This window comes from Salmo salar, chromosome ssa02, assembly GCF_905237065.1.
Source record: "Salmo salar chromosome ssa02, Ssal_v3.1, whole genome shotgun sequence".
In the NCBI taxonomy this organism is placed as follows: Eukaryota; Metazoa; Chordata; class Actinopteri; order Salmoniformes; family Salmonidae; genus Salmo; species Salmo salar.
Window position 1 is genome coordinate 15735747 of NC_059443.1, and position 16798 is coordinate 15752544.

At 49.5% G+C, this 16798-nt stretch overlaps 1 protein-coding gene across 1 annotated transcript in view; it reads right to left on the reverse strand.

Annotated features, from left to right (window-relative positions):
- Nucleotides 1-734: 734 nt before the first annotated feature.
- Nucleotides 735-16798, reverse strand: part of epb41l4b (erythrocyte membrane protein band 4.1 like 4B) — a 24182-nt gene continuing 8118 nt past the window's right edge. Inside the window, exons 6-23 of the mRNA XM_045698424.1 lie at nucleotides 15182-15234; nucleotides 14968-15088; nucleotides 13288-13375; nucleotides 13106-13194; nucleotides 12952-13021; nucleotides 12568-12737; nucleotides 11636-11748; nucleotides 11437-11467; nucleotides 9643-9676; nucleotides 9387-9481; nucleotides 7491-7645; nucleotides 4504-4619; nucleotides 4310-4420; nucleotides 2017-2069; nucleotides 1775-1933; nucleotides 1453-1588; nucleotides 1185-1312; nucleotides 735-1079 (exon numbers count right to left, since the gene is read on the reverse strand). Coding sequence (XP_045554380.1) covers nucleotides 1016-1079; nucleotides 1185-1312; nucleotides 1453-1588; nucleotides 1775-1933; nucleotides 2017-2069; nucleotides 4310-4420; nucleotides 4504-4619; nucleotides 7491-7645; nucleotides 9387-9481; nucleotides 9643-9676; nucleotides 11437-11467; nucleotides 11636-11748; nucleotides 12568-12737; nucleotides 12952-13021; nucleotides 13106-13194; nucleotides 13288-13375; nucleotides 14968-15088; nucleotides 15182-15234 — 1786 coding nt within the window. The 3' untranslated portion in view covers nucleotides 735-1015. The remainder of the gene's footprint in view (nucleotides 1080-1184; nucleotides 1313-1452; nucleotides 1589-1774; nucleotides 1934-2016; nucleotides 2070-4309; nucleotides 4421-4503; nucleotides 4620-7490; nucleotides 7646-9386; nucleotides 9482-9642; nucleotides 9677-11436; nucleotides 11468-11635; nucleotides 11749-12567; nucleotides 12738-12951; nucleotides 13022-13105; nucleotides 13195-13287; nucleotides 13376-14967; nucleotides 15089-15181; nucleotides 15235-16798) is intronic.

Consider the following 16798-nt stretch of genomic DNA (forward strand, 5'->3'; position numbering starts at 1 on the left):
AGGGTGTGCAGTGTGGGAGCATGTTATTACAGGGTGTGTAGTGTGGGAGCATGTTATTACAGGGTGTGCAGTGTGGGAGCATGTTATTACAGGGTGTGTAGTGTGGGAGCGTGTTGTTACAGGGTGTGTAGTGTGGGAGCGTGTTGTTACAGGGTGTGTAGTGTGGGAGCATGTTATTACAGGGTGTGCAGTGTGGGAGCATGTTATTACAGGGTGTGCAGTGTGGGAGCATGTTGTTACAGGGTGTGTAGTGTGGGAGCATGTTATTACAGGGTGTGCAGTGTGGGAGCATCTTATTACAGGGTGTGCAGTGTGGGAGCATGTTATTACAGGGTGTGCAGTGTGGGAGCATGTTATTACAGGGTGTGCAGTGTGGGAGCATGTTATTACAGGGTGTGTAGTGTGGGAGCGTGTTGTTACAGGGTGTGTAGTGTGGGAGCGTGTTGTTACAGGGGTGTGTAGTGTGGGAGCATGTTATTACAGGGTGTGCAGTGTGGGAGCATGTTATTACAGGGTGTGCAGTGTGGGAGCATGTTATTACAGGGTGTGTAGTGTGGGAGCGTGTTGTTACAGGGTGTGTAGTGTGGGAGCGTGTTGTTACAGGGTGTGTAGTGTGGGAGCATGTTATTACAGGGTGTGCAGTGTGGGAGCATGTTATTACAGGGTGTGCAGTGTGGGAGCATGTTATTACAGGGTGTGTAGTGTGGGAGCGTGTTGTTACAGGGTGTGTAGTGTGGGAGCATGTTATTACAGGGTGTGTAGTGTGGGAGCGTGTTGTTACAGGGTGTGTAGTGTGGGAGCATGTTATTACAGGGTGTGTAGTGTGGGTAGACATAAAACATGTTCCTTTTAAAATAACACTTAAGCAAAGTCTTCTGTATGCAAATCTAGAAAGGTTGACTGCATTATGTACAGTAAATGCTGAGTGCTGAGTGCAGCCAGTGGACATGGGACTCCTGAAGGTCGTCTCAGACCAGGTCCATGAGGCATCCATGATGTCACAGGGGTCACGGACTCAGAGCTCCGTCATCAGGAGAGCCCTGAGAATCTTCTCTCTGTCCAACCTCATCTCCTCCCCGCTAAACACACACACACAGATCATCATGAGGAATGTTACATGACTGGGATTTGTGTGTTAAGTGTGTCTGTAACCTGAGTGTGTGTGTAACCTGAGTGTGTGTTACCTGTTGGTGTGAGAGGCGAGGCAGGGTACCAGGGGAGGGATGGAGGTGTGGTAGTAGGAAGTGGAGAGGTGGGGAGAGGGAGAATGCTCACAGCATGGACTCCTCAGCTCCAGTGTCGGCATGTCCATCTGCAACACACACAAAACTGTTCAGTTCACAATCTACTATTATCCTGGTATTTGCTTAGAAATGACAAGGCTCTGATCCAAATGGACAAATGCTCTGCTATGAAAAGAGTGTGTTGCTGAGTGCTCTGGGGTGTGATGACCTGTGTGTTAGTTTCCTGAGGGTATATGGAGGGTTGTGTCTGGTTGTCCAGTGAGTTGTTAGATCCACACTTCCCAGTGCTCCGGGAAGAGATCGCTGCAAGGGCCTCTGGGAGATTGTCCTCGTCCTCATGGTTACTGAGGACCAATTACAGGACAGTGTTCAGCCACAGCATTCTAAATGTGTCACATGAGTAGTGAATAACTGACATCATAGGTTTTTGTGTAGAGTGGCTAGGTTATGACAGTATGTTGAGTACAGGACACAGCTATGAGCATCGTATGGAATCCCAGAGCAGGTTGTGAATACCCTGCCATACTTACAAGCTGAACTGCCTGACCAGTCTTTTCCTGCGGTTGGTGTTAGGGTTAGACTTGGCGGGTCTGTCTGTGGTTGAGTTGTGGTCGGGGCGGAGGGACGTTTTCTCTGTGGTCAGACTGGAAGTGGCAGAGTCTCGAGAGTCCTGACTGGAGCTCTGATACCTGAGACACACATAGCATTATCATCCACCATCAAACACACACACACACACTGGGAAGAGTAATGTATCACTGCTACTACTGGCCTGTCGTTGATCTCCTGACTACAGGTCTTCCCTCTGGGCGTCAGCGGAGCATCCTTCATCAAGAGAGGAAGAAGAGGAGAGGACAAGAGGATGACAGAGGAGAAGAGGAGAGGAGGATGAGAGAAGAGAAGAGGACAGGAGGTTGAGAGAAGAGGAGAGGACAGGAGGATGACAGGAGAAGAGGAGAGGACAGGAGGATGACAGAGGAGAGGACAGGAGGATGACAGAGGAGAGGACAGGAGGATGACAGAGGAGAGGACAGGAGGATGACAGAGGAGAGGACAGGAGGATGACAGAGGAGAGGACAGGAGGATGACAGAGGAGAGGACAGGAGGATGACAGAGGAGAGGACAGGAGGATGACAGAGGAGAGGACAGGAGGATGACAGAGGAGAAGAGGAGAGGACAGGAGGATGACAGGACAGGAGGATGACAGGAGAAGAGGAGAGGACAGGAGGATGACAGGAGAAGAGGAGAGGACAGGAGGATGACAGAGGAGAAGAGGAGAGGACAGGAGGATGACAGAGGAGAGGACAGGAGGATAACAGAGGAGAGGACAGGAGGATAACAGAGGAGAGGACAGGAGGATAACAGAGGAGAGGACAGGAGGATGAGAGAGGAGAAGACAGGAGGATAACAGAGGAGAAGAGGAGAGGAGGATGACAGAGGAGAAGAGGAGAGGAGGATGACAGAGGAGAAGAGGAGAGGAGGATGACAGAGGAGAAGAGGAGAGGAGGATGACAGAGGAGAAGAGGAGAGGAGGATGACAGAGGAGAAGAGGAGAGGAGGATGACAGAGGAGAAGAGGAGAGGAGGATGACAGAGGAGAAGAGGAGAGGAGGATGACAGAGGAGAAGAGGAGAGGAGGATGACAGAGGAGAAGAGGAGAGGAGGATGACAGAGGAGAAGAGGAGAGGAGGATGACAGAGGAGAAGAGGAGAGGAGGATGACAGAGGAGAAGAGGAGAGGAGGATGACAGAGGAGAAGAGGAAAGGAGGATGACAGAGGAGAAGAGGAGAGGAGGATGACAGAGGATGACAGAGGAGAAGAGGATGACAGAGGAGAAGAGGAGAGGAGGATGACAGAGGAGAAGAGGAGAGGACAGGAGGATGACAGAGGAGAAGAGGAGAGGACAGGAGGGTAACAGAGGAGAGGAGGATGACAGAGGAGAAGAGGAGAGGACAGGAGGATAACAGAGGAGAAGAGAAGAGGAGAGGAGGATAACAGAGGAGAGGACAGGAGGATGAGAGAGGAGAAGAGGAGAGGACAGGAGGATGAGAGAGGATGTTATCTTTTACACGGCTACTATAAAAACACACTCAATAGGGTCAGAACTCACTCTATAGACAGCCTCCATCACTGTGTCAGAACTCACTCTATAGACAGCCTCCATCACTGTGTCAGAACTCACTCTATAGACAGCCTCCATCACTGTGTCAGAACTCACTCTATAGACAGCCTCCATCACTGTGTCAGAACTCACTCTATAGACAGCCTCCATCACTGTGTCAGAACTCACTCTATAGACAGCCTCCATCACTGTGTCAGAACTCACTCTATAGACAGCCTCCATCACTGTGTCAGAACTCACTCTATAGACAGCCTCCGTCACTGTGTCAGAACTCACTCTATAGACAGCCTCCATCACTGTGTCAGAACTCACTCTATAGACAGCCTCCGTCACTGTGTCAGAACTCACTCTATAGACAGCCTCCATCACTGTGTCAGAACTCACTCTATAGACAGCCTCCGTCACTCACTAGGGGTCAGTACTCACTCTATAGACAGCCTCCATCACTAGGTGTCAGTACTCACTCTATAGACAGCCTCCATCACTAGGTGTCAGTACTCACTCTATAGACAGCCTCCGTCACTCACTAGGGGTCAGTACTCACTCTATAGACAGCCTCCGTCACTCACTAGGGGTCAGTACTCACTCTATAGACAGCCTCCGTCACTCACTAGGGGTCAGTACTCACTCTATAGACAGCCTCCGTCACTCACTAGGGGTCAGTACTCACTCTATAGACAGCCTCCGTCACTCACTAGGGGTCAGTACTCACTCTATAGACAGCCTCCGTCACTCACCAGGGGTCAGAACTCACTCTATAGACAGCCTCCATCACCAGGGGTCAGAACTCACTCTATAGACAGCCTCCATCACTAGGGGTCAGTACTCACTCTATAGACAGCCTCCATCACTAGGGGTCAGTACTCACTCTATAGACAGCCTCCATCACCAGGGGTCAGAACTCACTCTATAGACAGCCTCCATCACCAGGGGTCAGAACTCACTCTATAGACAGCCTCCATCTGAGCTTTGAAGATGTTACACTTGAGATGGTCTGGAGGGCTGTGGGGAGAGGAGGGCTGGAGAGACTTCTCAGACAACTGCTTCTCCTCTGCCTGAGAGATGAGAGAGAGAGGCGGAGTCCAAATGTGTATTAAAATAACAGCTAAAATATGTCTGACCTGGTGTGTAACTGTACCTTGTTGTCCATGTTGACATGCAGTGAAGGCCAGGGAGAGGTGTTGCTGTCTGTCTCCAGGGGGTTGAGCAGACAGAGCTCCAGCTCATCTACAGGACAGGGAGGGGCTCTGTGTTCTAAACACATACACAGAGTTAACATATAACCTGGCTGCCGTGGCGTCAGTAACCTGGCTGCCGTGGCGTCTGTAACCTGGCTGCCGTGGCGTCTGTAACCTGGCTGCCGTGGCGTCAGTAACCTGGCTGCCGTGGCGTCAGTAACCTGGCTGCCGTGGCGTCTGTAACCTGGCTGCCGTGGCGTCTGTAACCTGGCTGCCGTGGCGTCAGTAACCTGGCTGCCGTGGCGTCTGTAACCTGGCTGCCGTGGCGTCTGTAACCTGGCTGCCGTGGCGTCTGTAACCTGGCTGCCGTGGCGTCTGTAACCTGGCTGCCGTGGCGTCTGTAACCTGGCTGCCGTGGCGTCGGTAACCTGGCTGCCGTGGCGTCAGTAACCTGGCTGCCGTGGCGTCTGTAACCTGGCTGCCGTGGCGTCTGTAACCTGGCTGCCGTGGCGTCTGTAACCTGGCTGCCGTGGCGTCTGTAACCTGGCTGCCGTGGCGTCTGTAACCTGGCTGCCGTGGCGTCTGTAACCTGGCTGCCGTGGCGTCTGTAACCTGGCTGCCGTGGCGTCTGTAACCTGGCTGCCGTGGCGTCAGTAACCTGGCTGCCGTGGCGTCAGTAACCTGGCTGCCGTGGCGTCTGTAACCTGGCTGCCGTGGCGTCAGTAACCTGGCTGCCGTGGCGTCTGTAACCTGGCTGCCGTGGCGTCTGTAACCTGGCTGCCGTGGCGTCTGTAACCTGGCTGCCGTGGCGTCTGTAACCTGGCTGCCGTGGCGTCTGTAACCTGGCTGCCGTGGCGTCTGTAACCTGGCTGCCGTGGCGTCTGTAACCTGGCTGCCGTGGCGTCTGTAACCTGGCTGCCGTGGCGTCAGTAACCTGGCTGCCGTGGCGTCTGTAACCTGGCTGCCGTGGCGTCTGTAACCTGGCTGCCGTGGCGTCTGTAACCTGGCTGCCGTGGCGTCTGTAACCTGGCTGCCGTGGCGTCTGTAACCTGGCTGCCGTGGCGTCTGTAACCTGGCTGCCGTGGCGTGTGTAACCTGGCTGCCGTGGCGTCTGTAACCTGGCTGCCGTGGCGTCTGTAACCTGGCTGCCGTGGCGTGTGTAACCTGGCTGCCGTGGCGTGTGTAACCTGGCTGCCGTGGCGTGTGTAACCTGGCTGCCGTGGCGTCAGTAACCTGGCTGCCGTGGCGTCTGTAACCTGGCTGCCGTGGCGTCTGTAACCTGGCTGCCGTGGCGTCAGTAACCTGGCTGCCGTGGCGTCAGTAACCTGGCTGCCGTGGCGTCAGTAACCTGGCTGCCGTGGCGTCTGTAACCTGGCTGCCGTGGCGTCTGTAACCTGGCTGCCGTGGCGTCAGTAACCTGGCTGCCGTGGCGTCAGTAACCTGGCTGCCGTGGCGTCAGTAACCTGGCTGCCGTGGCGTCAGTAACCTGGCTGCCGTGGCGTCAGTAACCTGGCTGCCGTGGCGTCTGTAACCTGGCTGCCGTGGCGTCTGTAACCTGGCTGCCGTGGCGTCTGTAACCTGGCTGCCGTGGCGTCTGTAACCTGGCTGCCGTGGCGTCTGTAACCTGGCTGCCGTGGCGTCTGTAACCTGGCTGCCGTGGCGTCTGTAACCTGGCTGCCGTGGCGTCTGTAACCTGGCTGCCGTGGCGTCTGTAACCTGGCTGCCGTGGCGTCTGTAACCTGGCTGCCGTGGCGTCTGTAACCTGGCTGCCGTGGCGTCAGTAACCTGGCTGCCGTGGCGTCTGTAACCTGGCTGCCGTGGCGTCTGTAACCTGGCTGCCGTGGCGTCTGTAACCTGGCTGCCGTGGCGTCTGTAACCTGGCTGCCGTGGCGTCTGTAACCTGGCTGCCGTGGCGTCAGTAACCTGGCTGCCGTGGCGTCTGTAACCTGGCTGCCGTGGCGTCTGTAACCTGGCTGCCGTGGCGTCTGTAACCTGGCTGCCGTGGCGTGCTGGTAACCTGGCTGCCGTGGCGTCAGTAACCTGGCTGCCGTGGCGTCTGTAACCTGGCTGCCGTGGCGTCTGTAACCTGGCTGCCGTGGCGTGTGTAACCTGGCTGCCGTGGCGTCAGTAACCTGGCTGCCGTGGCGTCTGTAACCTGGCTGCCGTGGCGTCTGTAACCTGGCTGCCGTGGCGTCAGTAACCTGGCTGCCGTGGCGTCAGTAACCTGGCTGCCGTGGCGTCAGTAACCTGGCTGCCGTGGCGTCAGTAACCTGGCTGCCGTGGCGTCAGTAACCTGGCTGCCGTGGCGTCAGTAACCTGGCTGCCGTGGCGTCTGTAACCTGGCTGCCGTGGCGTCTGTAACCTGGCTGCCGTGGCGTCTGTAACCTGGCTGCCGTGGCGTCAGTAACCTGGCTGCCGTGGCGTCTGTAACCTGGCTGCCGTGGCGTCTGTAACCTGGCTGCCGTGGCGTCAGTAACCTGGCTGCCGTGGCGTCAGTAACCTGGCTGCCGTGGGCGTCTGTAACCTGGCTGCCGTGGCGTCAGTAACCTGGCTGCCGTGGCGTCAGTAACCTGGCTGCCGTGGCGTCAGTAACCTGGCTGCCGTGGCGTCAGTAACCTGGCTGCCGTGGCGTCAGTAACCTGGCTGCCGTGGCGTGTATACCCTGGCTGCCGTGGCGTGTATACCCTGGCTGCCGTGGTGTGTATACCCTGGCTGCCGTGGCGTGTATACCCTGGCTGCCGTGGCGTGTATACCCTGGCTGCCGTGGCGTCAGTAACCTGGCTGCCGTGGCGTCAGTAACCTGGCTGCCGTGGTGTGTGTACCCTGGCTGCCGTGGTGTGTGTACCCTGGCTGCCGTGGTGTGTATACCCTGGCTGCCGTGGTGTGTATACCCTGGCTGCCGTGGTGTGTATACCCTGGCTGCCGTGGTGTGTATGTGTATACTCACGGTTCTTGCTGTGTGTGTGACAGTAAGTCTCCTGGCTGTTGTCGTAGTGTGTGTGTCTGCGGTGGCGATGGTGTATGCTTCCAGAGTACGGCGCCTCGTTCTCCTCAACACTGAACTGCTGCTCCCCTCCCAGGACAGGACCACTCAGAGGGAAACTGGGGACAGCACATCACCCTCAATCAAACACACAGTCCAGAAACACTGAACCAGACCAGCACCCTGTTCCACCTTCATTACCACACAGTAACACCAGTTTTTAAAACCTCTCTTTGGTACACAGGCTGCTGAGGGGAGGACAGCTCATGGAAACCACGTTTGATAACATTCTATGAGCCCGTCTTCCTCAATTAAGGTACAACCAGCCACCTGTGCTTTGGTAGTCTGTGTGTGTGTGTGTGTGTATGGCACATCATTTTAACAGTCATTCAGTGTGTGTGTGTACACGTGTACATTATTCAACTTCAGTGAAGGAGTTTAAGCAGTGTATTTATTCAACAAGGCTGTAGCAACCAATCTAAGGCTGGTTGTGATAAGAGGCAACAGGAAGGAATGTTGAGGATGTAAACACAATCAGCATGAACACAGGTAAACAAGGTCATCAGAGCCTTTCTATTGATCTATGTGGGTTGATTAAGCTGAGCCAGAACCCCTCACACACAACATTCATGTCTCTGAAGAATAAAGGCAGATCTGCAGCGGTAGACTCAAGACTTCCATAACATGACATCCTATTGTAATGTATATATTGTAATGTATATATCGCTGATAAGGATTTAACAAGAACATGTTCCTTCATCGTTTAGCTGAGATCTCCGAAGTCGCTATATTCCCCTACAGATGTAATGTAGAACCATGTGATCCCTAGTTACAGCAGTTTATGGTGACAGACTACTTCACACACTCAAATGATTGGCATCTTACATTCAAACAGTGAATCCTGATCTAGGATAACTTTTCAAAACATGAAGTTATTTGGCTTGCTCTAAAAGGATTTGGCTAAAAGCAATTCTACCCGCTAACTGGGCAGAACAATAATGTCGCGGTATGATTGTTTTGTAAAGCATAAACGGAATTTCAATCTTATCCAGTTACATTTGACGACTTGGTAGCATTCAGCCACTAAATTATTAACAACAATTACATGAACTACCAAGGTACTGAACATCAAACCTCATGGTCCAATCCACTAGGAGAGAGATCTCTCTATGTTCTCTGTGTTTAAAGTCTCTCTGTCTGTCTCCACAGCATGGTGGTGGTGGTGATCTGATGGAGAAGACACATGGTAGACAAGGCTGGTGTGTAATGATGGTGATGATGAGGAGGAGGATGGCGAGGTATTTTGGTCCATGAGTCCACAACCAGTGTTTCTCTGTCCCCCAGTCTCTCTCCGTCTTCTGTATTCCAGTTGTCTCCTATGCATGTGCGTATGTGTTAGAGTTTAGATTTAGAGGTGGGTTTAGGACAGGGTCCTGGGTCAGAGCTGTAGAGGTCAGGGTGGAGGGGTCAGAGTGCAGTCATGACCTTGTCTCTGTACACCACACTGATGGATCCTGGCAAAGATCCGCTGGTCCTCTCTGGTACTGACCGATGACTGGGCTCTTGACTCACTGCTACTGCGGCAGGCGCTCTGGACATGGGAAATGACACACACACGGTACGCATACACAGACACACACGGTAAGCATACACACACAGCCTGTCTAAATGATGCAACACATGAATGATGTAACAGTGATATGAAGTGAAAGAGACATTCAAAAAGAAAAAGACAGTGGAGATACCTGGCAGAGAGAAAGAGCACCTCTGAAATGAGAGAGAACTCTGGGGGCTGGGGGGGGGACTCACTATACACCATTAAGACGTCAACTGCCTTACCTATGTGTCTGTCTGTCTCACCTGTGCGGGGATGTGTGTCCTGAGTGTTGTAGGTAGATGGGGGGAGTGAGGGCTGGGTGCCAAGGCTCATGGGCTATAGGGATGTTACGCTGGTACTGAACAGAGACAGATGGAGAAAAACACAGAAAATAATATTCAGTTGAATATAGCAGATGCATTGCCATGGTAATCAGTCACAAAGGTATCCACTGACGTTTTCCTTTTTAACCTTCATATCCAAGAGGAACCATTGTGTGTGTGTGTGTGTGTGTCTTACCGGGTGTAGACTAGGTTCGGGGCTGGTGTGGGAGCTGAAACAGAACAACATAACTGCTCAATAAGATCACATTTACATACAGATCATTAACCGAAACATATCTTCAATTTACATACATTGTTATAAAATGTACATCTTGCTCATTACCATACTGCTCTTTAACATGAATAGAGGCGTAACATACAACTCCTCCTGAAAGTACTCACACCCCTGGACTTTCTCCACTTTGTTGTGTTACAGCCTGAATTACAAAATGGATTAAATATAGATTTGTTTTGCTCACCGGCCTACATAAACACCTCAATGTCCAAGTGGAATTATGCTTTAAGAAATGTTTACAAATTAATTACAAATCAAAAGCTGAAATGTCTTGAGTCAATAAGTATTCAACCCCTTAGTTTTGGCAAGCCTAAATAAATTCAGAAGTAAAAATGTGCTTAACATGTAAAATAAGTTGCATGGACTCACTATGTGTGAAATAATATATATATATTTTTATTGACTACCTCATCTCTGTACCCCACACATACAGATAATTGTAAGGTCCCTTAGTCGAGCAGTGAATTTAAAAGAGATTCAACCACAAAGACCAGGGAGGTTTTACAATGCCTCGCAAAGAAGGGCACCTATTGGTAAAAAAAATTCAATAAAGCAGACATGGAATATCCCTTTGAGCATGGTGAAGTTAATAATTACACTTTGGATGGTGTATCAATACACCCAGTCACTACACAGATACAGGCGTCCTTCCTAACTCAGCTGCCAGAGAGGAAGGACACTGCTCAGGGATTTAACCATGAGGCCAAACAGTTAAAGAGTTTAAGGGCTGTGATAGGAGAGAACTGAGGATGGAACAACATTGTAGTTACTACACAATACTAACCTAATTGACGACGTGAAAAGAAGGATGCCTGTACAGAACACAAATATTCCTCCTGTTTGCAACAAGGCACTAAAGGAATACTGCAATGTGGCAAAGCAATTCACTTTTTATTCTGATTACAAAGTGTTATGTTTGGGGCAAATCAAATTTGCAACACATCACCAAAATACCACTCTATATTTTCAAGGATAGTGGTGGCTGCATCATGTTATGGGTATGCTTGTAATTGTTAAGGACTGGGGAGTTTTTCAAGAAAGAAAAATAAAAATGTAATGGAGCTAAGCACAGGAAAAATCCTAAAGGAAAACCTGGTTCAATCTGCTTTCCACCAAACACTGGGAGATCAATTCACCTTTCAGCAGGACAATGACCTAAAACACGAGAACAAATCTATACTGGAGTTGCTTACCAAGACAGTGAATGTTCCTGAGCGGCTGCTAAATGACGTAAATGTAAATGTTACAGTTTTTACTTAAATCTGCTTGAAAATCTATGGCAAGACCTGAAAGTGAAAATGGTTGTCTAGCAATGATCAACAACCAATTCGACAGAGCTTGAAGAATTTAGAAAAACATTTATAGGCAAATGTTGCACAGTCCAGGTGTGGAAAGCTCAGAGATTTACCCAGAAAGACTCAGCTGTAATCGCTGCCAAAGGTGATTCTAACATGTATTGACCCAGGTGGTTGAATACTTATCTAATCAAGATATATTAGTGTTTAATTTTTACAAATGTTAGAATTTTTCTTCCACTTTGACATTAGTATATTTTGTGTAGATCATTGACAGAAAGTCACAATTAAATCCATTTAATCTCACTTTGTAACAACAAAATGTGGAAAAGGTCAAGGGGTGTGCATCCTTTCTAAAGGCTCTGTAATGCTTGGTTGTCCTGTGCTCTCAGGGACCCACCTGATATGTGGTGGTTTGGCTGGAGAGAGGGCTGTGGAGAGAGAGAAAGCCAGGTTAATCAGGTCAGTGAATCAAGCACAGGAGAATTGACATGGGAAACTGCCTGTATGGGTGTTTTACTGTATGGGGGAACTGGGAGCTGTAGGGATGTAGAGCTGTAGGGTAGAGGCGATAGTGTGTACTGGGAGAATATACCAACCCTTGCCACCCAGTGAGTGAGTGCGGGAGGGGTATCTCTTGCTGGGTCGCCTCTCAAACGTACTGGCTCTCCTCAGCCTCCCTCCGTGGGTAGCCTGGTACTCAGTCTTTCCACTAGAAGGAGAGAGAGAGAACACTTTAAAAGGATACTTCAGGATTTTGGCAGTGAGTCAGATTAACTCGTTGATACCATTTTTATGTCCCTGCTGGGAGCTGTAGGGATGTAGAGCTGTAGGGTATAGGCTATAGTGTGTACTGTGGAGAATATACCAACCCAGTTTAAAGGAATATGCTAACTAGCATTAGCATAATGACTGGAGGTCTATGGTAACTGCTAGCATGCTAGTAGATATCATAGACTTCCAATCATGCCCTAATGCCAGTTAGCATTGGCTCATGAAACTGCTGATAACTTCCTTAATACTGGATGCAGATAAAATGGTATCGTTGAGTCAATCTGACTCTGGGGAAGTAGATAAAGGGCTTCATTGCCAAAACCCCCAAGTTTCCCTTTAACGACGATGAACAGTAGCTGGCATCTCTGTATTTGGCATGTCAGGATGTACAGAACATTTACATGACTCAACATACTGCGTCCCTGTATGGTGGTGATAGATGCATGGAAGTGTGTATATCTGAAGAGGTCATTTCAGTTTGACATGTAAACAAACGGCATTTCCCTGTAACCATAGCTTCCATCATGTAACCATAGAGACAGAACTTGCATCTCGGATGGCGCACTAGTCCTCTTTTAGTGCACTACTTTTGACCAGAACCCTACCTAGTCTCAGAGTGCATCCAACATGGCACTCTATTCACTATATAGTGCACCCTAGAACTCTGGTCAAAAGTGGTGCACTATATAGGGAATAGGGTGCCATTTTGGGCACAACCTCTGTTGTAGAGTTGAGTGTCGGTGCGAGCCCCACCCACCTGAACCTGAAGCGTGATCCAAGGCGTGTGAAGTCACTGCTGGAGGCCTTCCCAGTAGTGGGCTGGCGCAGCCGGAAGAAGGCGTGGCTCTCCACAGCACATTTCCACAAGTGTTTACACGTCTTCGAACTGTCCAACTGGAACACAAAGGTGTGCTCCTGCTCCCGCCCCTAAACACACAACAGCCAATCACAATCAAACACCACTCCGACAAAAGCAGTCCAAATATTTCAATGTCAATGAAATGGTCTCGTACATCACGATCACGTACAAGTGTGTAGCCTGTAAATGTGTGGTGGTGTGAAATGGAAATGGTTCTCTTTGCATATATCAGACACCCTCGGAGAGTGGGGTCATGGCCACGGGTATTTGTGTATTGCTCACCTGATCATCGTCCTCCGTCACCACTAGGGTGAGTCGACTCTTTTTGAAATCCAGGCGGGTGATCTTGGGCCTGGAACACACACACAGTTGACATTGCAGACTAGGCAGCTGTTTTCAAGAATATATCATTGTGTTTTGGAGTGTTCATGTTTACCAGAAGAAGAGGCCTATCTTGGTGGAACCCTCAAACACCAGGATGCCAGTGGGAGTGAGACCCAGAGCGTACTCCGCTCCGTCCCTTCCCTGAGGACAACACAGTCACACACGCTCAGCGCTACTCTACAACACAACTCTCTTCAAAAACATCACACTGACAACAGCAGCACACGCACCAACCTTGACAAAGTGCATGTCCACTCCGTACAGCTCCAGCCATTTACACTTGTTAAGGAAGCTGGTCTCTGCCTGGGATGGATCCTTACCCCTGGGGAAACAAAACCACATGCTCAGTCTCTCTCTAACACACATACCCTGCCCTCTGGGTGGAATGTCCTCCAGATTTCTTGCAGTAATCCAGTTCAGATGTACACAACAGATTAGGGCCTAGGGGTTTATCTGGCCAATAGAGAGAGAGCGAAACTCAGTAGGGTTTCTCGCTTTCACTGGTGTCATGTCAGCTCAGTGAGCCCCAGTGTGTGTGTGTAATCTGTGTGTGTAATCTAATCTGAGATTGGAGCGATCATACACTAGCAGGGTTAAATACTGCCTGGATTCAATCAAGACGCTCCTGGGATTAATCCCTTGATCCATCACACAGACAGAGGCAAACAGAGAGAGATTGAAAGAGAGGGTGATTTACATAGGTTTGATACAGCACTAGAAAACACCAGAGTGATACACTATCTGAGTTGTTAAAGAACCAGACATTGTTCATGTGATTATCACCTGTCCTGTGTTCTTATCCAGATACACCTACAGTCTGTTCAGACAGACACCAGTGAAGATGTCCTGTGTTCTTATCCAGACACACCTACAGTCTGTTCAGACAGACACCAGTGAAGATGTCCTGTGTTCTTATCCAGACAGACCTACAGTCTGTTCAGACAGACACCAGTGAAGATGTCCTGTGTTCTTATCCAGACAGATCTACAGTCTGTTCAGACAGACACCAGTGAAGATGTCCTGTGTTCTTATCCAGACACACCTACAGTCTGTTCAGACAGACACCAGTGAAGATGTCCTGTGTTCTTATCCAGACAGACCTACAGTCTGTTCAGACAGACACCAGTGAAGATGTCCTGTGTTCTTATCCAGACAGACCTACAGTCTGTTCAGACAGACACCAGTGAATATGTCCTGTGTTCTTATCCAGACACACCTACAGTCTGTTCAGACAGACACCAGTGAAGATGTCCTGTGTTCTTATCCAGACACACCTACAGTCTGTTCAGACAGACACCAGTGAAGATGCCCTGTGTTCTTATCCAGACAGACCTACAGTCTGTTCAGACAGACACCAGTGAATATGTCCTGTGTTCTTATCCAGACAGACCTACAGTCTGTTCAGACAGACACCAGTGAAGATGCCCTGTGTTCTTATCCAGACAGACCTACAGTCTGTTCAGACAGACACCAGTGAAGATGTCCTGTGTTCTTATCCAGACAGACCTACAGTCTGTTCAGACAGACACCAGTGAAGATGCCCTGTGTTCTTATCCAGACAGACCTACAGTCTGTTCAGACAGACACCAGTGAATATGTCCTGTGTTCTTATCCAGACACACCTACAGTCTGTTCAGACAGACACCAGTGAAGATGTCCTGTGTTCTTATCCAGACAGACCTACAGTCTGTTCAGACAGACACCAGTGAAGATGCCCTGTGTTCTTATCCAGACAGACCTACAGTCTGTTCAGACAGACACCAGTGAAGATGCCCTGTGTTCTTATCCAGACAGACCTACAGTCTGTTCAGACAGACACCAGTGAAAATGCCCTGTGTTCTTATCCAGACAGACCTACAGTCTGTTCAGACAGACACCAGTGAAGATGTCCTTTTGGATGGCGTTTTAACTCACCTTAAGTCCACCCACTTGTTAAAGATGTCTGCCTCCATGGTCTCACTCTGATTGGGTGTGAAGCGAAACTCTGACACCAGCTCAGGAGAATGCTCTAGAGGGTCACAGTCCCCCAGCTCACCTACACACACAAGCACGCACACGTTATAGTCAGAGGTAAAAGAAACATGAATGCTGATTCCAGAGATACCGTAGTGTGTAAATCATCACCTACTCTGTAAGCAGTAGGCTCCCAGGTCTACTGAGACATCATATGGACACTTCAACCTGGAGGGAGAGAGGAAGGTTCCAGAGCAGAGAGATCACACCACACACACCGCATGCAGTGTTACTTCCAACACTGTCTGTGTTTGTGTGTGTGTGTGTGTGTGTGTACAGTGTATTCAAAAAGTATTCAGACCCCTTGACCTTTTCCACATTGTTACGCTACAGCCTTATTCGAAAATTGATTATTTTTTTAGATATTTTTTTAAATGTCCTCATCAATCCACACAATACCCCATAATGACATAGCAAAAACAGATTTGAAATAGTATTAAAGTAGTATTTAAAAATAAAACTGAAATATTACATTTACATAAGTATTCAGACCCTTTACTCAGTACTTTGTTGAAGCACCTTTGGCAGCGATTACAGCCTTGATTCTTCTTGGGTATGACGCTACAAGCTTGGCACACCTGTATTTGGGGAGTTTCTCCCATTCTTCTCTGCAGATCCTCTCAAGCTCTGTCAGGTTGGATGGGGAGCGTCGCTGCACAGCTATTTTCAGGTCTCTCCAGAGATGTTCAATTGAGTTCATGTCCGGACTCTGGCTGGGCCACTCAAGGACATTCAGAGACTTGTCCCGAAGCCACTCCTGCGTTGTCTTGGCTGTGTGCTTAGGGTCATTGTCCTGTTGGAAGGTGAACCTTTGCCCCAGTCTGAGGTCCGGAGCAGGTTTTCATCAAGGATCTCTGTACTTTGCTCCATTCATCTTTTCCTCGATCCTGACTAGTCTCCCAGTCCCCGTCACTGAAAAACACCCTCACAGCATGATTCTGCCACCACCATGCTTCACTGTAGGGATGGTGCCAGGTTTCCTCTAGACGTGACACTTGGCATTCAGGCCAAGAGTTCAATCTTGGTTTCATCAGACCAGAAAATCTGGTTTCTCATGGTTTGAGAGTTCTTTAGGTGCCTTTTGGCAAACTCCAAGCAGGCGGTCATGTGACTTTTACTGAGGAGTGGCTTCTGTCTGGCCCCTCTACCATAAATAACTGATTGGTGGAGTGCTGCAGAGATGGTTGTCCTTCTGGAAGGTTCCCCCATCTCCACAGAGGAACAGGAGCTCAGTCAGAGTGACCATCAGGTTCTTGGTCACCTCTTTGACAAAGACCCTTCTCCCCCGATTGCTCAGTTTGGCAGTGCAGCCATCTCTCTGAAAAGAGATGGTGGTTCCAAACTTCTTCCATTTAAGAATGATGGAGGCCACTGTGTTCTTGAGGACCTTCAAAGCTGCAGACATTTTTTGGTACCCTTCCCCAGATTTGTCTCGACACAATCCTGTCTCAGAGCTCTACGGACAATTCCTTCCACCTCATGGTTTGGTTTTTGCTCTGACAACTGTGGGACTTTACATAGACAGGTGTGTGCCTTTCCAAATCATGTCCAATCAATAGAATTTACCACAGGATGATCAATGGACACAGGATGCACCGGAGCTCAATTTCAAGGTCTCATAGCAAAGGGTCTGAATACTTAAGTAAATAAGGCATTTCTGTTTTTTATACATTTGCAAACATTTCTAAAAACCAGTTTTTGCTTTGTAATTAAGAGGAATTTTGTGTAGATT